General features: G+C 42.9%; 3 protein-coding genes across 8 annotated transcripts; all 3 read right to left on the bottom strand.

Moving 5' to 3' along the window:
- Nucleotides 1-1,714: 1,714 nt before the first annotated feature.
- Nucleotides 1,715-5,468, bottom strand: LOC148115821 (uncharacterized). The gene is made up of 2 exons (XM_087884429.1): nt 4,701-5,468; nt 1,715-3,279 (listed from the first exon to the last, which is right to left on the bottom strand). Exons 1-2 carry the CDS (start codon nt 4,732-4,734, stop codon nt 2,291-2,293), a joined length of 1,023 nt encoding a protein of 340 aa, XP_087740555.1. The 5' UTR covers nt 4,735-5,468; the 3' UTR covers nt 1,715-2,290.
- A 1,214-nt stretch (nt 5,469-6,682) lies between these two features.
- LOC148115820 (zinc finger protein 232-like) lies at nt 6,683-20,170 on the bottom strand. 6 transcript variants are annotated; one of them, XM_087884468.1, is made up of 4 exons: nt 20,100-20,170; nt 7,290-7,866; nt 6,922-7,039; nt 6,683-6,810 (listed from the first exon to the last, which is right to left on the bottom strand). In XM_087884468.1, exons 2-4 carry the CDS (start codon nt 7,797-7,799, stop codon nt 6,698-6,700), a joined length of 741 nt encoding a protein of 246 aa, XP_087740594.1. In that variant the 5' UTR covers nt 7,800-7,866; nt 20,100-20,170; the 3' UTR covers nt 6,683-6,697. The 6 variants fall into 6 exon arrangements, with proteins under 6 accessions (XP_087740594.1, XP_087740592.1, XP_087740588.1 ...); XM_087884466.1 differs by lacking the exon at nt 20,100-20,170 and adding an exon at nt 9,267-10,191; XM_087884462.1 differs by lacking the exon at nt 20,100-20,170 and adding an exon at nt 9,275-10,191.
- LOC148115819 (uncharacterized) lies at nt 17,129-20,734 on the bottom strand. The gene is made up of 2 exons (XM_087884428.1): nt 20,100-20,734; nt 17,129-18,678 (listed from the first exon to the last, which is right to left on the bottom strand). The coding sequence occupies exons 1-2, from the start codon at nt 20,131-20,133 to the stop codon at nt 17,690-17,692; spliced, it is 1,023 nt and encodes a 340-aa protein (XP_087740554.1). The 5' UTR covers nt 20,134-20,734; the 3' UTR covers nt 17,129-17,689.
- Between the last annotated feature and the right edge of the window lie 401 nt (nt 20,735-21,135).

Here is a 21,135-nt window from a genome sequence, read left to right as displayed (position 1 = left end):
AAACCGGCAGGCTACAATAGAAGGGGGAAAAAAAAAGAAAAAAATATATAGCCTGGTAGACCGGTACCTTACGAAAATTTAAAGGGGAAGTAACAATTTTAAACTAGAGAAATAAAAAGGTGGTCAAAAAGCAGACCTGGGCTGTATAGCCAGATCTGTAGATGTTTCTCTCAGGCCGACTGAGTCTAAACTGGGCATGAAAGGGGCGGAGCAAGGGGAGTGGTCAAAAATTATGACTCAGCCAGCATCAGATCCGACTGATACAACCCTCATCTGGACAATGTCACACCCTCATCAAGGAAATCACAAGGAAGAAAAGTCTCTCTATGAAACCCAGCCTGTGTCTTGTGGCGGATGGCAAACTCAGCCTTTAAGTGAGGGGAGATCACGGGGCTGGCAGAGACACAGGGAGGAAAGTGAAAGGTTGAGGAAATTTGAGATTTGTATTGATTTTTCTTTAGTGAGTTCAATTATTACAGCTGCCATTCTAAATTCATGCCTCTGCTTAGCCAAGGAAACACTAAAGACAGCCTGTAATACTGAGAATAACCATACATCCCAATGAAAACAAAGCATTAAAAGAAAAGCTCGAAAATGGAGTGAAAGCTCAAACTTGTGGGCCTTTAAAAAATTTTACTTCAAAACAAGCCACCATGATGGAGAAATTAAGATTGGGAGAATAAAGTCTCATATGTGGCTAGAGAAAAAGTGGAATCACAAAATGAAGGAAAGCAAATACTGAAAAATAAATATAAATCTCAAATACTACGAGGCGAAAAAAAAAGAGAGAGATGAATAGTTTTATTTTGGTTGTTGAATAGGCAATACACCTCAGGAAATTTGAGTAGGAAGCTTAAGAGCTTTTTTGCATTGGTGCAAAATGCAGCGGTCCATATGGTTTTGTGCAAATCCCATTGTGCACATGCATTACCTTTCCTGCGGGAGCTGCATTGGCTGCCGATTTGCTTCCGGGTGCAATTCAAGGTGTTGGTTGTCACCTTTAAAGCCCTTCATGGCTTGGAACCAGGTTATCTGAGAGACCATCCCTTGCGAGTCACATCTACCCGACCCATCAGAGTGGGCTGGCAGGGAATGGTGCAGGTCCTATCCCCCAGGGAGATATACCTCGTGGGACCCAGAAGGGCCTTCTCTGTGGGGGCCCCCTCTCTGTGTAACATCATCCCCCAAAGATTTGAATGGCCCCCACTCTAGGACTCTCCCAGAAGGAGCTGAAAACCTGGTTCTGCCACTGGGAACCCAGAGCGGGATGGAGCACATTAAGTGGCTCATGTGCGGTGCTGTCACCATGGTAGGGGGTTATTTTATTATATTAATTTATTATATGACTCTTCTTCAATAAAAGAATAAAAGAAGAGTTTTATTGTTTTTATATGAGGTTTTATATTTTGTAAGCCGAAAACAGCCAGAGAAGGGGCTCAGCCCTGATACTTAACTCAACAGAAGTATTGAGGCAACAAGAAGAGGTTTCCGATAACCACTACTAAAAGTTGTGCTTTTTTTTATCTAAAAGATACTTGAAGAATAACATTATAGTTGTGTTTGATATTTGAAACAATATAATGAAAAACAATTAGAAATATTTCTACATGCAGAGAAGACCTTTGAGTATTTGGACTTGGCAAAAACCACAAGCAGGATTAGGGATTCACCGTGTTCCGGTTTGCACTAGAAAGGCAATTTATGAATGCATATCTAAGAAGGTAAACAATTTATTTGAATTATTTATTTATTTTTATTTCATTTACTCAATTTATATGCCGCCTCTCTCCGAAGACCCAGGGCGGCTCACAATACACTCAAAAAATGACTATAAAAGGACTTAAAAATTAAATTACTCAAATGGAACTTGTATGAGATTTTAGACAACTATAGGTAGTCGTCAATTTACTACAGTTCATTTAGTGATTGTTCAAAGTTACAGCAACATGGAAAAAAGCGACTTATGACCATTTCTCACACTTATGGCCATTGCAACATCCCCAAGGTCACCTGATCAAACGTCAGATGCTTGGCAACAGATTTATGAGAGTTGCAGAGTCCCTGGATCATGTGATCACCTTTTGTGAGCTTCTAACAAGCAAATCCAATGGGGAAGCCAGATTCATTTCATAACAGTATTACTAACTTAACAACTATTGTGAGTCACTTAACAAATGTGGCAAGAAAAGTCGTCAAATGGCACAAAACGCAATAACTGTCTCGCTTAGCAACAGAAATTTTGGCCTCAATTGCAGTCATATGACGAGAACTACTTGGAGAAAAAAGAAGCTTACAAAAAGCCCTCTCCACACTGCAAACCTTTATTTGACTTATATCTTGTGTGGCTCCTCTTGTGGCGATGAAGATGACCACTACAAGTAAAGCTCTTTCCACACTCCATGCATTTATAAGGTCTTTCTCCTGTGTGGATCCTCTTGTGGGTATCAAGGTTACCGCTACGATTAAATGTCTTTCCACACTCACTACATTTATAAGGTCTCTCTCCTGTGTGGATCCTCTTGTGGGAATTAAGACTACTGCTACAAGTAAAGGTCTTTCCACACTCCATGCATTTATAAGGTCTTTCTCCTGTGTGGATCCTCTTGTGGGATTTAAGGTGCTTGCTTAAAGTAAATCCCTTTCCACACTCCATGCATTTATAAGGTCTTTCTCCTGTGTGGATCCTTTGATGGATTATGAGGGACTCAGAATAACAGAAGGTCTTTCCACACTCCATGCATTTATACGCTTGTTCTCTTTTGTGGATCCTCTTGTGGGAATTAAGATGACTGCTTAAATAAAAGGCCTTTCCACAATCCATGCATTTATAAGGCTTCTCTCCTGCGTGGATCTTCTTGTGGTAATAAAGATTACTGTTACAAGTAAAGGTCTTTCCACACTCCATACATTTATATGTTCGTTCTCCTTTGTGGATCCTCTGGTGGGAATTAAGATGACTGCTACGATTAAAGGACTTTCCACACTCCATGCAGGTAAATCGTTTCCCTTCTGAATGTGTATTTTCATGAGAAAAGAGATTATCGGATATATTGAACCTCTTTGTACACTCCATGGATTTATATGGTCTTTCTCTCTTATTGATCACTGTATGGTTAGGAAGCCAACTGACCTGAGGAAGGCCTTTTTTGACTCCACTTTGTGATTGCTTTGTTTCATCACTCTTTGGTTTCATCTGATCTACAAATTTCCTTTTCCTCCCTTTTGAATGGATCGCTTGGTGTTCCTCCTTGCAATTCTTATTGTCTTCTCTATTACAGCCTTGAAAAAGAAAAATGAAAACTGTACCAAGAATAGGGGAACAAGCAAAACTTTTCTTCTGAATCGTCAATGTACTTCAGCTGTTTTGTTGGCAAACAAAGATAATAGCAAAGACCCATTTCCAAGTGAAATGATCCCCATATAATAGGATTGGATCACAGCCCTGATTTAATCTTCCATATGGGACAATTCCATGCTGCCAAAAACTCCCAAAGTGCATTGGAAACTGTGTCATAATGGGGCAGCAACATACCCAGCACTTCCCAACTTCAATAAAAGTCTCATCTCCACTTGTCTACAGAGCAGAATTTTTGAAAGTCAGAGGGAATTTCTGGATGGCAATACCTCCCTCTGGTCTTCGTTATAGCAGCTCAGGGCCATCGGGAACACAGTGACCAGGTTCAGGAGGGAATAACGAATCTTGGTAGCCAGGATCTTGCTCTGTCCATTCAGCCTCTTCCTCAGAGTCTTCCTAATATCTTTTATGAAATGAGTATTTTGTATTTCATGAGCAGAATGCTTTTTGAAAAAACAAACAATTTACTTTATGTAAAAAGCCAGGCTATGCAGTTTTTCCTTCAATATATTTCCTTCTTCCATAAAGTCAGTTTGGTCAAAAGGTTAAGACACCGGGCTAGAAACTAATAAAGTAACAGGCATTTTAAAAAAAATTACTTTGTCATTCTTGGGTACCAATAGGGAGAAAAAAATGAATTTCAACAAATATAGAATCAAGCAGTAGCATAACAAAATTGATAAAAGTGAAGGGAGTCTGAATACATTCTGAATGCATTCCATATCCTTCCTTTATTTTTTGTAAATAAAGGCAGCAGACAAACCAAAAATTTTTCTTCCTGCTGTTTTCCATACAACAATCCTGTGAAATGGATTGGAGAGAGTTTTGGCCCAAAGTCACCCAGCCAGCATTCATGCCTAAGGCAGAACAAGTACTCACTCACAGTCACCCAGTTTCTACCCTGCTGTCTTAACCCTTTGACCAAACTGATTTTATGGAAGAAGGAAATTTATTCAAAGAAAAATTGGAAATCTGCAGGTGGTGTCTATGGAGAAGATAATTTTGACTCACTTGGTGCTTTACTGTTTTATCCCATGTATAAATATTTTTCAGCAATGTAATTGCTGAAAAATATTTCATCTTATTTGTTTTGATAAAAATATAGCATCATGCTTTTTTAACACTTAAGAAAAAAAGAAAAGAAATTGTTTTCTTTAAAAAAATGCTTTCTGCTCATAAAACACAAAATAACCCCTTTCAACAACTGTTGAATCATGCTACAGCATAACAAAATTCTACAAAGTCAGAATCCTTTCTGAATGCATTGTAAATAAATGATTTTTTCCCCCAGAAATAACATTCAAGCCCCTTCTCTACATTCCTGAGCACAGAAAGGAATTCTTACCCAGGTAAGCCAGATTCCTGGAATTCTCCAGCATGACTTCTCTGTGGAGTTCTCTTTGGTTAGCATCCAGTTGAGACCACTCCTCCTTGGAGAAATACACGGCCACTTCCTCAAAAGACACAACATCCTGAACAAGGACACAAGTTTTCTTATTAACAGATAATTCCAAGAATAATGAGATAATTTTCTTCCACCAATTCTAGGAAAGAGATCTAGTGAATAAAATGGGTATTTTCTGCAGTATTAAGAATAAGATCTCACCGCTTTTGGCTGATGGCACAACTAAATCATGTTTGATCGAGCTGGAAGTGTTTGGAATGCCTTAACGTATAGGCAACTAAAATATTCTTGATCAATTGACAGTTGGGTCTTAAATCCACTACTTGTCAGTGACTCCCATTCTTCCTAGGATGGGCAGAGAGAAGTACTGGCAAAACCCACCTGACATGTTTTCCAATGGCTCATTTTATCCATTGAGGGACCAACGTACCCCAACTCCACACCTTCATGAAGGAGTTGGAAGAGGTTGTAATAGAATTCTATATGTCTATGGAGATTCTCAATCAGCAAATCATGATTGTCCCAAAGACGCTTTTCAAAAGCACAAAAGGATTTTTTTTTTTTGTAATGGTGTGTGAGAATAACCCACACATTGAAATCTGATGGTGAAGCAGGAGGGGTGGAGAAAGCGACTCACAAAGGATCCCCTCAGAAGGGAGAAGGTAGGCTAATCTGACTGTGAATGTTCAATGACCTGATGTCAAATTCATATTGCTTAGAAACAACAATTTCATACATTGAACTCTAGAACAAAATAAAATCTATCCAAGATTATAATGTCACTCGGGGGGTTTTTATACAAAGAGGTTCTTTTTACAGATGCGGGCAGATGGCAGCTGAAGACATTGCAGACACTGTTGGATGAAGGGATTAATTTAACTTGGTTACAATATAATCAATTACAATTGAGATGGAAAGAGGACCAAAAAACTGGTATTATGTTGCACGAGGAAGAATTGGTTAGACATATAAAAGAGAAAGGTCCAATGCATATCAAAAGGCTTTATAATGTTTTGCTAGAAAGGGACTCAGAAACTGAATTAGTTAAAGATTGTATGATTAAGTGGGCACAAAATTTTGAAGAACCAGTGATGTTGGAAACATGGGAAAAAATTTGGGTTCAGAATGTTAAATTTACACAGTCGCAGAACCTGAGGGAAAATTTCTATAAAATGTTTTATAGATGGCATTTAGATCCCAAAAAGTTGTCATGTATGTACCCTAATGTTCAGCCAAAATGTTGGAGATGTGAATGTTTGGATGCTACGTATTATCATGTTTGGTGGACCTGTAGGAAAGTTAAGGCCTTTTGGATAAAAATTTGGTGGGTCATGCAGAATGTTTTGAAGAAAAAAATTCAGTTCTCTCCACAACTGTTTTTATTGGGTATAGTTAAGGGTTTTACATCGGGTGAAACAAAACTGATATTGTATATGATAACAGCAGCAAGATTGTTGATAGGTAAATATTGGAAAAATGAAGCTTTGCTCACTATTGAGGAATGGACTTTGAAGATGGCCAGTTTTGCAGAGATGGCGAAGATTTCAGCATACTTAAAAGATTGTCCACAAGAGACTTATGAATGGGAATGGAAAAGGTGGATAGAATATGTTCAGAACAAATATCAAACTAGAAAGTATCAAATAGCTTTTATTTGAAAATAATGTATTAGAAATATTTTAAGGTAATGAGGGTAAAAAGAAAAACTATACAGGGGAGGGAGGGGGTCAAGTTTTTACATAAGTGTTATATTAAGGGTTTTTTGTGTGTTTTTTTTAATCTTTCTTTACCAGTTATGAGTATAGGAAAGTCTGGGGGGAGGGGAGGGTTAGGGAGGGTTAGGGAGGTTGGGAAGTTTGGGGTGGGGGGTGGGGGGGGGAAAGGGGTGAAAATGTAATTGTAAAACTTTTGCAATAAAAAAAAAATCTATCCAAGATTCATGGACCTTTTTCTATGTTTCTTCTCCTTACCTGAAGTAGCGGTTCAGCTAATCCTTCAACTTCATCAGAAAGAGGTGATTCTAAAAACTCCAAGGACAGCTTTCTACTCTCTGGGAGAAAGAGAAAAATACTGGAAGCAGATTTCTTAAAGAGAGACACTCCAATAAAGCAGAGCAAAAGAATCAGCTAAATATTGAACTCTCACAGTAAGAGCTTGTTACCTGGAGTGGTGTCCTGAGTTTGATCTTTCTGGAAGTTCTCCCTGAACAGCAGCTCTTGAGAAGATTTCAATGAATCTTTCCCCTCCTTAGGATACTCAGTCACAGCTTCCATGCATTTCTGGACATGATATGATATGATATGATATGAGAAACAAAAGAAGAGCACAGAGATAGAAATAAATTATCATACTGCACTTTCAAACTAGCAGACCCCAATGTCCATTGCTGAAAGAATTGCCCCAAATACATCCTCTGGAAGAATAGAACTGATGCCCTTAGGAGTTTATAATCCCAGAAAATTCAGCCAGAAAGAAGTTGGCAAATTCAGAGAGATCCTCTTTGGAGCCGCCATGATTACATTCTCCCACCTGCAACTCTTCCTGCATGTTTTCCTCCTCCTGAGTCAGCAAGAAGCCTTCAGCCAGGGACACCGCCTGGGAACTGGTCTCTGCTCCACACTCCCGCACCCATCTTGCCATCTCTGGGGGAAGGACAGCCAGGAATTGTTCCAGGAGCACCAGGTCCAGCATCTGAGCCTTGGTGTGTTTTTCTGGTTGGAGCCACTGACGACAAAGGTAGTGAAGCTGAGTGCAAACATCTCGGGGACGGCTCCCCTCCTGAAACTGCACTTTTCTGAAGTGACAACATTGGAGCTCTGAGCTATTGGATGCCTCTTCGTGGCTCTTCTGCCCAGGACTTGCCCCATTCTTCCCACAGCTCCAAGGCTGAGCAGCTGGAGGGCCTTTTCTAACTTCTGTATCTGCTGGGTGTTGTCCCTCCATTTTCTCTCTGGTCTCTAAAAAAGCTCCAAAATGCACCCACGGGTCTCCGTTGGTCTTTCTATTCACAAGAGGTCTGGCCAAATTTTCCAAGGCCATTCAGCTCTCTCTTCCCAGACAAGATTTGTAAGATTCCCGAAGAACCAGAAATTTTTTTTTGATGTATCTGAGATGGAAAAATGGGGAGGAGGGGAGGGGAGGGAAGATTAAGTAAAGAAATTTGTATGAACCCACCAAGGTTTGAGGGGAAATCTTATTAGCCAGCTTGCTCTCTCTACATCTGGGGAAATTTGCCTTGAACCCTTCAGGATCAATGTCTATCAAAATATTGGAAAATACATTTAAATGAGTATTTGATTTCTACTTCCTAGTTTCTATTAAAAATTTAGTTTTTATTCTTATGTCTTCTGTATTACTTTTGTAAATTACCCTAGGCAGAAATTATACATAATGCTCCTTCTTACTGTTTTTCCCCCAACAACAGCCCTGTGAAGTAGATTGGGCTGAGAACTGGGATGGGCTGAAGGCTTTCATGCCAAAGGTAGGACTAGAAGTTAATCTCCTGTGTCAGGGCATTGATTAATCCCATAATTGGCTCTGGGACAAATCACCCTGATTAGAGGATGGATCGAGGCTTTATCCAAGTTGCAATATTCTGAAAAGAAAACCCGAAGAAAAGTTCTCTAATAAAACTCATTTATTTGTTATAAAGAAAATAAAACACCTCACTAACTAAGAAAGATAATTGCTACCTTTTGAAATAGTTCGGGCCAGCTGCTTTCCAGCAACGGGCACCCGTGGCAAGAGAACAAAGGAAAAAAAGTGTGTGAAGGAATGTGGGTGGATGGACATGCGTAGTAGCTTTTGATAACAATTCTTGGCAAGGTACGGAAAGTCTGATAGTCCAGAAATGATGAAGCTCAGCTCAAATAAAATAACGCACTGACATCCTGGTTTCAAAGCCTTGTGCTTTCATCACTGAGCCAAAGGGTCTCTCTGGCTAATCATAATTTAATACAGTATAATTTAAAAGACAGTTTAATAGCATTTCTATGGCTGCATAGTTAAGAACAAGTCCTTGCACCCCTTGCACCCAACTCCTTACACACGGAGTTGAAGCCTTGCGTGCAAAGCCAGCAGGAGGGACTCCGACCGCTCGCTTCTCTCGGCCCTTATAAAAAGGGGAAGGGAGGGAAACCCCTTCGGAAAACGGGGCCATGAAATATGCAGGAAACTGTCCAGGAGTCAAGACTGACTTGGAGGCACAAATCTCTGTTTTGCAAACACTTCTCCTCCTCCTCTCCCTCCATGCAAAGCTCTTACCGTCGAAATGGATTGTAAATCCTCTTTTCTGCGACCCTGTTTTTTTTTCCCCCTGGGGGCAAATGGAAGGGCGCGAAGCTTTGCTTTCTCCCCTGCCTGGCCCTTGCATGCACAGGGACGGCAGGGGAACATGGGGCCAATGGCTCCCCCTCCCCCTTTCCACGACTCCGAGCCTGATGAATGTGAGCGTCCAGCGCGGGAGAAAAGTCACCCACCCACCCAGTCACTGAACCCCCCACTCACGTCTGTACCTCCAAGTCCAAGTCTTCCCTGCAGCCTCTTCCCTTCCCTGAAAGGCTCCTCCGGGCACTGGAGAACGTTTCAAGCCTCGGGAGTCTCGCATCCCTCTTGACTTGGGAAAGAGACCGGCGCATGCTCCGTTCTCTCGTAAGCGACGGAGGGAGGGAGCTGCACCGCTCTTCCAGGGCGCCCCCTAGAGGATCTTGTGTGCATTGCGAGAAGGTCCTGCAAGGGCTCAGGACGTCATGTTCCACACGTATCTGGGATGATGGGCATTAAACTTGAAGGAAAGGTTCCCTCTAAAATTGCCTATCTAGAAATGAAATGACCTCTCCAGCGTCAGTTTCTAGATTTTCCCTCTTTTTAACCTCTTAAGAACTGTCTGTGATCTTGTGAAGACTGAGAAAATCTCTGTGGAGACTCAAAAATCCCTTTCCTGAAGAGCAGCTTCTCTGAAGGGTCTCCAGGGATTCCCAGGAGGAGGCCTCAAAAATGAGCAAAATCCTGTCAGAAATGGCAGGGCGGTCAAAATGGGCATTGGTCTTACGTTAAATGCCAGATTTCTTGAGTGGGGTGACATTGTCCAGATGAGGGTTGTATCAGTCGGATCTGATGCTGGCTGAGTCATAATTTTTGACCACTCCCCTTGCTCCGCCCCTTTCATGCTCAGTTTTGACGAAGGAAGGCCACCAAAAGTATCTCCAACAGGAACCACCGTTATCAGGAGGAAAGTAAATCGGTCCAACGGGACAACTGGAAAAAAACTACTGAACAAGAACAATAAACTGTACAGGGACTGAGACAGAGGGAGGGGCTGGACAATGTCACCCCACTCAAGAAATCTGGCATTTAAGGTAAGACCAATGCCCAATTTCCTTGATGAGGGTGTGACATTGTCCAGATGAGGGACATACCAAAGATTTGGCTGTCTCAAGGGCGGGATGTCGAAGGGCCTGGAGAGACCCTCGCACGATGCACCTGCTGCAAAACCCTCCTGCCAAATGACGCTTCAGCAGAAGCAAAGGTATCTATCTTGTAATGACGAATAAATGGCGAGGGGGTAGACCAGGTGGCTGCCCTACATACCTCCTCAAGGGAGGCCTGAGTCGCCCAAGCTGCTGAGGTAGCAGCACTCCTAGTGGAGTGGGCAGTAATGCTATTGGGAACAGGAATCACCTGGGCCTGATATGCCGAGGCGATGCAAGCCCTGATCCATCTACCAATTGTGGCAGAAGAGACTTTGAGCCCTAGGGAGCCTGGCAAAAAGGAAACAAACAAAGCCTCTGACTTCCTGAAGGGAGCAGTCCTTTTGATATAAATCTTTAGGGCCCTCCGTACATCTAAGGTATGCCACCTTCGTTCCAAGGCATGAGAGGGCCGGGGACAGAAATTGGGCAAAATAACCTCTTGGGCCCTGTGAAAGGGGGAATTAACCTTGGGAATAAAGGAAGGGTCCAATCTCAAAATAACTGTGTCCGGCCGGAAAACACAGAGATCCTCCCTAACTGAGAGGGCTGCCAGCTCCGAAATGCGACGGGCTGAAGTTATGGCTATAAGGAAAACCACCTTAAGGGTGAGAAAGCGAAGGTGAACCGTGCGGAGGGGTTCAAAGGGAGTCTCAGTTAAAGTGTTAAGGACCTTGGGCAAATCCCAAGTAGGGTATCTATGAATCGAGGAGGGCCGCAAGAGCCTGGCTCCTCGCAGGAACTTTTTTATCACAGGGTGCTGAGTGAGTGGTCGGCCGGATGGACTGGACAAGGCCGTAGACAGAGCCGCCACATGTCTCCGAAGGGTACTATGGGCCAGACCACGGTCAAACCCATCTCTGAGGAACTCCAAGATCTGGGCAGGTGAGGCTGAAACAGGATCTATCTGCCGGGAACGGCACCACCTATAAAAGGCGAGCCAGGAGATATTGTAGAGTCTGACTGTGGATTTACGTCTGCAGGCTTGAACAATGTGAATCACCCTATCTGAATAATTGTCCTGCCTTAGACGGGCCCCTTCAAGCGCCATGCAGTCAGTTGGAGCCACTGAGGGTCCGGATGAAGAAGGTTCCCCTGACGCAGTACAATCTCGTCTGGTGGAATCCTCCAAGGGTGAAATGTGGAGAGACTGACCAGGTCTGCAAACCACGGACGGCGTGGCCAGTGGGGAGCCACGAGGATAATTTCTGCTCTGTCGGCGATGACCTTCCGAATCAGGGCCGGAATCAGAGGCAGCGGCGGAAAGGCGTAGTGAAGACCCGGCAGCCAGGTGAGACGGAGAGCGTTGACCCCTTCCGCCCCTGGCGTCGGGAACCTCGAGAAGAAGCGAGGAAGCTGATTGTTCAGGTGTGTGGCGAAGAGATCTATGGCTGGGATGCCGAACCTGTTGCAAATCTGATGAAATATGTCGGGATGAATCTGCCACTCGCTGTTGTCCACCTCTGTCCTGCTCAGGAAATCCGCCTGTGTGTTTTCCGACCCCGCAATGTGGTCCGCTCTGATGGAGAGGAGGTGTTGTTCTGCCCACTTGCCCAGGCGAAATGATTCCTCCATGAGGCGCTTTGAGTGGGTGCCCCCTTGACGGTTGACATGTGCCTTCGCCGCCATATTGTCTGTCAACACCAGAACATGACGGTGTTGCACAAACCGGTGAAAGTGCGTGAGAGCGAGACGAATGGCCTTCAGCTCCAGCCAGTTGATAGGGTTGGCGAGGTCTGATGCAGACCAACGGCCCTGAGCCACGTGTGATGCAAGATGAGCCCCCCATCCGTGAAGGCTGGCATCTGTAGTGAGTACAAGTCGGTCGTGATTCATGAAGAGACACCCCTTGTCGAGAGAAGGCGAAGTCCACCAACCTAGCGATCGCCTGACTGAGAGTGGAACTTTGACTGTTGACATGGTGTGAGCTTGGCGTTTCTTTTGAAAAGGAAGCAGGAACCACTGCAAGTGGCGAGCGTGAAGGTGTGCCCATGGGACGATCTGGACGCAGGAGACCATCTTGCCTAAGAGCTTGGATAGAGTGGCCAATGGAACTGATGGAGTTCTGCGAATGAGAGCTACTAGGTCCCTGATGTCTGACCGTCGTTCCAAGGTTAGATAGACGGTCCCCTGGGCTGCGTCTATGATGGCGCCAAGATGGGTGATCCTGGTGACTGGCACTAACTGACTTTTTTTGTAGTTGACCAAGAACCCATGGTCGTTCAGGGTTTGAATCGTGAGGTGTAGGTCGTGTAAGGCTTGCTCTTGAGAGTGAGCCTGAATCAGAATATCGTCCAGGTAAGCCTGGATCCTTACCGGTTGTTGTCTCAGGTGAGCCGCCACCACCGCCAGGACCTTTGTGAAGACCCTTGGTGCAGATGCCAGTCCGAAGGGAAGAGCCCGGTATTGAAAATGCTTTCCTGCATAGCTGAATCGGAGATACTGTCGATGCTTTGGCAGGATGGGAATGTGAAGATAAGCCTCCATGAGGTCTATGGAAACTAGAAAATCGTTGGGACGAATCCCTTGAAGAATAGAGGTTAGTGAACACATTTTGAATCTGCGATACACTATGTATGAGTTGAGATTTTTTAAGTCCAGAATGGCTCTCCACCCCCCTGACCGCTTTGGAACTACGAACAGGATGGAATAATACCCCTGTTTCCATTGATCGTGGGGGACCTCCTCTATGGCGTGAATCTGTAGTAGGTGCTGAACTGCTTGGTTCATTAATTGACGTCTGGATTCGCTTTTGGAAGTTGGACATTGAAGAAAGCGGGTTGGAGACCTGGAGAGAAATTCCAGGGGGAGGCCGAATTTCACAACTGAAAGAACCCAAAGGTCTGAAGATGACCTTTCCCACCTGTCCGCAAAGAGGGACAGGCGACCCCCTACTGGAGGATTTGGTAGTGAGTCACTTACGACTGCGGGACTGGCGGAAACCAGAACCCCGAAAGGACCGTTTGGGCTGGAATTGTCTGCTCCTGTCCCGAAAATAATGACGGTCCGAGGATCGATAGGATCCCTGAAGATATTCCTGCCTGGAGGGGCCTCCCTGGGGGTAGGAACGAAAGGAAGGCCTTCTGTAATATGGAGAGGGTCTTCCTTCAGCCCGTTTGTATGTTGAGGGCAAAATTTTTCGCTTATCCCGTGTCTCTACAAGAAGGGGTTCAAGTGATTCCCCAAATAGTTTGTTTGCAGAATATGGAGCTGCAGCCAAGCGCCATTTGGCCTTAAGGTCAGCAGGCCATTGGTGAAGCCAGAGCATCCTGCGGGCTGAAACTGTAGAGGCTAAGGCTCTGGATGCAAATTTGGCTGAATTCAAGGTTGCATCAGCCGAAAATTGAGTGGCAGCAATGATTTTATTAATATCCTGATGAAGGCGAACCTCGCTGGGGGTTACCCTTGCCTGTAACTGTTGAAGCCAAAGGATGGTAGTTCTATTAAAAAATGAGGCTGATGAAGCTGATTGAATTGCCCATGCCGAGGCCTGATGGTTCTTTTTAAACAGAAATTCTAACTTTTTGTCTTCTGGCCTTAGACCTTCAGAAGTATCCCCAGTTACGTATGAAGAAGAAGAGGAAAGGGCCGCTACAGGGCTGTCTACAGGTGGAACTTGCAAGAGTTGAGCAAACTTTGGAGCAACAGCATAATATTTCTTATCTGAACCATGTGCAGATGCCATGGTTGCAGGCCCAGCCCACTGTTTCTTTACCACGTCTATGAACACTTGTGGAGTTGGTACATAACAAAGTTCAGGGGGGGGGTTCAGAAAAAGGTCCCTGTAGTCCACCCTTTTGAGCCTCCTGCATCTCTTGAAAATATTCATCTTCCTTTAAGGCGGCTGTTAAGCGAGCCTTATGCAATAAAGACTTGAATTTATTGGGGGGAAATAATCCTGTAAAGGCAGGTTGATCTTGGATTATCCCCTCATCATCTGATAGGTCAGAATGTCTCTCTTCCTCAAACACAAAGGCTTCACTAACTCTGGAGGCTGCAGGAGAATGAGAGCCAGTAAGACTGACTGCAGGAGAAATTCTAATACGGGCAGATCGCTCTGAAATAGCAGAGCCAGAGTGGTGACCATGAATATTGGCTGCCATTCTAGAAGCAATGGCCTGTTCAATCAGAATTCTCAATCCTTCTGGCACATTTTTTAAAGGATCTTCGGGGGTTAGCACAGGCATAGAGGATTCACCTGTTGAAGCAGCTGCAGCTGCATGCCCACCAAATACAGGAGTTGCAGGGGTCATTAATTGACTTGCAAAGGGGTTTTGCAAATTGCTTTGGTCTTGTTGAAGAACATTACCCTCTCCCTCCGAAGACCAGGCCTGGCTAACAGTTGAAATGGGAGGAGGGGGGGTATATGGGGGGGGGGGTCCCCTTACCAGGCTCAGTTGCAGGCACTTCACTAGCTTGCTTTTCTAGAGATTTATGCCTCTTTGTTAAATCCTTCTCCTCAGGCTTAGAAAGGTGCTTACGTTTGGAAGTTGATTTCTTCCCAGTGTACATAGTATTTTCCTCCCCATGGGAAGAGCGATCTGCCATCTTTAGTATACTCACTGCGACCACGATGTCGACTGGAGAAATAGCTTTTGGTTTCAGTTTCGCCACGTGGTTGAAATTTGAGATGGCAACGACTCTGGCGTTAAGCACGATGGCTGCCAGGTCACACTTGAGCAGGAGGAAACTCTGCTCTGGAGGTATCTGTCTAGTCAAGCCTAGAAAAGGACCTCCTCAGCGCCCCCACAGCCATGAAGAGAAAAAATAAAAAATACTGGCTGGAAATGCCACAGGGAGAGGCAAGAAGAAGCTTGCTGCCCCCCCCAAACTTGCAGACTCGTTGGTGGCAAAGCGGCAAAAAACTCCTTTTAAAATTGCCCCGGCGCTTCAATTAACCGCTCTACAGCTGATCAGCAGTTTTGGGATCACTGTAGCCTGGGCGGCGGCCCGATTTGGCGATTTCCCTTAAAATTAGGGAATCGCTATTATTGTTGGTGGTATTGTGGTCTAGGGCCCCTTAAACAATCGTTGGTGGGATAGATCAAAAAAATCCCCCCCAAAAAAAGACAGGAAAAAGGAAAAAAGTTCCCTTTTAAAATGGGGCTTTCAAAATGGCCGCCGCCAGGAGCGAAGCAAAGCCTGGCAGCTTAGGACGCTCTAGCAAGGCAAAACCGGCAGGCTACAATAGAAGGGGGAAAAAAAAAGAAAAAAATATATAGCCTGGTAGACCGGTACCTTACGAAAATTTAAAGGGGAAGTAACAATTTTAAACTAGAGAAATAAAAAGGTGGTCAAAAAGCAGACCTGGGCTGTATAGCCAGATCTGTAGATGTTTCTCTCAGGCCGACTGAGTCTAAACTGGGCATGAAAGGGGCGGAGCAAGGGGAGTGGTCAAAAATTATGACTCAGCCAGCATCAGATCCGACTGATACAACCCTCATCTGGACAATGTCACACCCTCATCAAGGAAATCACAAGGAAGAAAAGTCTCTCTATGAAACCCAGCCTGTGTCTTGTGGCGGATGGCAAACTCAGCCTTTAAGTGAGGGGAGATCACGGGGCTGGCAGAGACACAGGGAGGAAAGTGAAAGGTTGAGGAAATTTGAGATTTGTATTGATTTTTCTTTAGTGAGTTCAATTATTACAGCTGCCATTCTAAATTCATGCCTCTGCTTAGCCAAGGAAACACTAAAGACAGCCTGTAATACTGAGAATAACCATACATCCCAATGAAAACAAAGCATTAAAAGAAAAGCTCGAAAATGGAGTGAAAGCTCAAACTTGTGGGCCTTTAAAAAATTTTACTTCAAAACAAGCCACCATGATGGAGAAATTAAGATTGGGAGAATAAAGTCTCATATGTGGCTAGAGAAAAAGTGGAATCACAAAATGAAGGAAAGCAAATACTGAAAAATAAATATAAATCTCAAATACTACGAGGCGAAAAAAAAAGAGAGAGATGAATAGTTTTATTTTGGTTGTTGAATAGGCAATACACCTCAGGAAATTTGAGTAGGAAGCTTAAGAGCTTTTTTGCATTGGTGCAAAATGCAGCGGTCCATATGGTTTTGTGCAAATCCCATTGTGCACATGCATTACCTTTCCTGCGGGAGCTGCATTGGCTGCCGATTTGCTTCCGGGTGCAATTCAAGGTGTTGGTTGTCACCTTTAAAGCCCTTCATGGCTTGGAACCAGGTTATCTGAGAGACCATCCCTTGCGAGTCACATCTACCCGACCCATCAGAGTGGGCTGGCAGGGAATGGTGCAGGTCCTATCCCCCAGGGAGATATACCTCGTGGGACCCAGAAGGGCCTTCTCTGTGGGGGCCCCCTCTCTGTGTAACATCATCCCCCAAAGATTTGAATGGCCCCCACTCTAGGACTCTCCCAGAAGGAGCTGAAAACCTGGTTCTGCCACTGGGAACCCAGAGCGGGATGGAGCACATTAAGTGGCTCATGTGCGGTGCTGTCACCATGGTAGGGGGTTATTTTATTATATTAATTTATTATATGACTCTTCTTCAATAAAAGAATAAAAGAAGAGTTTTATTGTTTTTATATGAGGTTTTATATTTTGTAAGCCGAAAACAGCCAGAGAAGGGGCTCAGCCCTGATACTTAACTCAACAGAAGTATTGAGGCAACAAGAAGAGGTTTCCGATAACCACTACTAAAAGTTGTGCTTTTTTTTATCTAAAAGATACTTGAAGAATAACATTATAGTTGTGTTTGATATTTGAAACAATATAATGAAAAACAATTAGAAATATTTCTACATGCAGAGAAGACCTTTGAGTATTTGGACTTGGCAAAAACCACAAGCAGGATTAGGGATTCACCGTGTTCCGGTTTGCACTAGAAAGGCAATTTATGAATGCATATCTAAGAAGGTAAACAATTTATTTGAATTATTTATTTATTTTTATTTCATTTACTCAATTTATATGCCGCCTCTCTCCGAAGACCCAGGGCGGCTCACAATACACTCAAAAAATGACTATAAAAGGACTTAAAAATTAAATTACTCAAATGGAACTTGTATGAGATTTTAGACAACTATAGGTAGTCGTCAATTTACTACAGTTCATTTAGTGATTGTTCAAAGTTACAGCAACATGGAAAAAAGCGACTTATGACCATTTCTCACACTTATGGCCATTGCAACATCCCCAAGGTCACCTGATCAAACGTCAGATGCTTGGCAACAGATTTATGAGAGTTGCAGAGTCCCTGGATCATGTGATCACCTTTTGTGAGCTTCTAACAAGCAAATCCAATGGGGAAGCCAGATTCATTTCATAACAGTATTACTAACTTAACAACTATTGTGAGTCACTTAACAAATGTGGCAAGAAAAGTCGTCAAATGGCACAAAACGCAATAACTGTCTCGCTTAGCAACAGAAATTTTGGCCTCAATTGCAGTCATATGACGAGAACTACTTGGAGAAAAAAGAAGCTTACAAAAAGCCCTCTCCACACTGCAAACCTTTATTTGACTTATATCTTGTGTGGCTCCTCTTGTGGCGATGAAGATGACCACTACAAGTAAAGCTCTTTCCACACTCCATGCATTTATAAGGTCTTTCTCCTGTGTGGATCCTCTTGTGGGTATCAAGGTTACCGCTACGATTAAATGTCTTTCCACACTCACTACATTTATAAGGTCTCTCTCCTGTGTGGATCCTCTTGTGGGAATTAAGACTACTGCTACAAGTAAAGGTCTTTCCACACTCCATGCATTTATAAGGTCTTTCTCCTGTGTGGATCCTCTTGTGGGATTTAAGGTGCTTGCTTAAAGTAAATCCCTTTCCACACTCCATGCATTTATAAGGTCTTTCTCCTGTGTGGATCCTTTGATGGATTATGAGGGACTCAGAATAACAGAAGGTCTTTCCACACTCCATGCATTTATACGCTTGTTCTCTTTTGTGGATCCTCTTGTGGGAATTAAGATGACTGCTTAAATAAAAGGCCTTTCCACAATCCATGCATTTATAAGGCTTCTCTCCTGCGTGGATCTTCTTGTGGTAATAAAGATTACTGTTACAAGTAAAGGTCTTTCCACACTCCATACATTTATATGTTCGTTCTCCTTTGTGGATCCTCTGGTGGGAATTAAGATGACTGCTACGATTAAAGGACTTTCCACACTCCATGCAGGTAAATCGTTTCCCTTCTGAATGTGTATTTTCATGAGAAAAGAGATTATCGGATATATTGAACCTCTTTGTACACTCCATGGATTTATATGGTCTTTCTCTCTTATTGATCACTGTATGGTTAGGAAGCCAACTGACCTGAGGAAGGCCTTTTTTGACTCCACTTTGTGATTGCTTTGTTTCATCACTCTTTGGTTTCATCTGATCTACAAATTTCCTTTTCCTCCCTTTTGAATGGATCGCTTGGTGTTCCTCCTTGCAATTCTTATTGTCTTCTCTATTACAGCCTTGAAAAAGAAAAATGAAAACTGTACCAAGAATAGGGGAACAAGCAAAACTTTTCTTCTGAATCGTCAATGTACTTCAGCTGTTTTGTTGGCAAACAAAGATAATAGCAAAGACCCATTTCCAAGTGAAATGATCCCCATATAATAGGATTGGATCACAGCCCTGATTTAATCTTCCATATGGGACAATTCCATGCTGCCAAAAACTCCCAAAGTGCATTGGAAACTGTGTCATAATGGGGCAGCAACATACCCAGCACTTCCCAACTTCAATAAAAGTCTCATCTCCACTTGTCTACAGAGCAGAATTTTTGAAAGTCAGAGGGAATTTCTGGATGGCAATACCTCCCTCTGGTCTTCGTTATAGCAGCTCAGGGCCATCGGGAACACAGTGACCAGGTTCAGGAGGGAATAACGAATCTTGGTAGCCAGGATCTTGCTCTGTCCATTCAGCCTCTTCCTCAGAGTCTTCCTAATATCTTTTATGAAATGAGTATTTTGTATTTCATGAGCAGAATGCTTTTTGAAAAAACAAACAATTTACTTTATGTAAAAAGCCAGGCTATGCAGTTTTTCCTTCAATATATTTCCTTCTTCCATAAAGTCAGTTTGGTCAAAAGGTTAAGACACCGGGCTAGAAACTAATAAAGTAACAGGCATTTTAAAAAAAATTACTTTGTCATTCTTGGGTACCAATAGGGAGAAAAAAATGAATTTCAACAAATATAGAATCAAGCAGTAGCATAACAAAATTGATAAAAGTGAAGGGAGTCTGAATACATTCTGAATGCATTCCATATCCTTCCTTTATTTTTTGTAAATAAAGGCAGCAGACAAACCAAAAATTTTTCTTCCTGCTGTTTTCCATACAACAATCCTGTGAAATGGATTGGAGAGAGTTTTGGCCCAAAGTCACCCAGCCAGCATTCATGCCTAAGGCAGAACAAGTACTCACTCACAGTCACCCAGTTTCTACCCTGCTGTCTTAACCCTTTGACCAAACTGATTTTATGGAAGAAGGAAATTTATTCAAAGAAAAATTGGAAATCTGCAGGTGGTGTCTATGGAGAAGATAATTTTGACTCACTTGGTGCTTTACTGTTTTATCCCATGTATAAATATTTTTCAGCAATGTAATTGCTGAAAAATATTTCATCTTATTTGTTTTGATAAAAATATAGCATCATGCTTTTTTAACACTTAAGAAAAAAAGAAAAGAAATTGTTTTCTTTAAAAAAATGCTTTCTGCTCATAAAACACAAAATAACCCCTTTCAACAACTGTTGAATCATGCTACAGCATAACAAAATTCTACAAAGTCAGAATCCTTTCTGAATGCATTGTAAATAAATGATTTTTTCCCCCAGAAATAACATTCAAGCCCCTTCTCTACATTCCTGAGCACAGAAAGGAATTCTTACCCAGGTAAGCCAGATTCCTGGAATTCTCCAGCATGACTTCTCTGTGGAGTTCTCTTTGGTTAGCATCCAGTTGAGACCACTCCTCCTTGGAGAAATACACGGCCACTTCCTCAAAAGACACAACATCCTGAACAAGGACACAAGTTTTCTTATTAACAGATAATTCCAAGAATAATGAGATAATTTTCTTCCACCAATTCTAGGAAAGAGATCTAGTGAATAAAATGGGTATTTTCTGCAGTATTAAGAATAAGATCTCACCGCTTTTGGCTGATGGCACAACTAAATCATGTTTGATCGAGCTGGAAGTGTTTGGAATGCCTTAACGTATAGGCAACTAAAATATTCTTGATCAATTGACAGTTGGGTCTTAAATCCACTACTTGTCAGTGACTCCCATTCTTCCTAGGATGGGCAGAGAGAAGTACTGGCAAAACCCACCTGACATGTTTTCCAATGGCTCATTTTATCCATTGAGGGACCAACGTACCCCAACTCCACACCTTCATGAAGGAGTTGGAAGAGGTTGTAATAGAATTCTATATGTCTATGGAGATTCTCAATCAGCAAATCATGATTGTCCCAAAGACGCTTTTCAAAAGCACAAAAGGATTTTTTTTTTTTGTAATGGTGTGTGAGAATAACCCACACATTGAAATCTGATGGTGAAGCAGGAGGGGTGGAGAAAGCGACTCACAAAGGATCCCCTCAGAAGGGAGAAGGTAGGCTAATCTGACTGTGAATGTTCAATGACCTGATGTCAAATTCATATTGCTTAGAAACAACAATTTCATACATTGAACTCTAGAACAAAATAAAATCTATCCAAGATTATAATGTCACTCGGGGGGTTTTTATACAAAGAGGTTCTTTTTACAGATGCGGGCAGATGGCAGCTGAAGACATTGCAGACACTGTTGGATGAAGGGATTAATTTAACTTGGTTACAATATAATCAATTACAATTGAGATGGAAAGAGGACCAAAAAACTGGTATTATGTTGCACGAGGAAGAATTGGTTAGACATATAAAAGA

Source organism: Pantherophis guttatus, chromosome 2, assembly GCF_059756535.1.
Source record: "Pantherophis guttatus breed Tessera chromosome 2, ASM5975653v1, whole genome shotgun sequence".
NCBI lineage: Eukaryota > Metazoa > Chordata > Lepidosauria > Squamata > Colubridae > Pantherophis > Pantherophis guttatus.
This window is presented reverse-complemented; position numbering and strand designations above follow the sequence as displayed.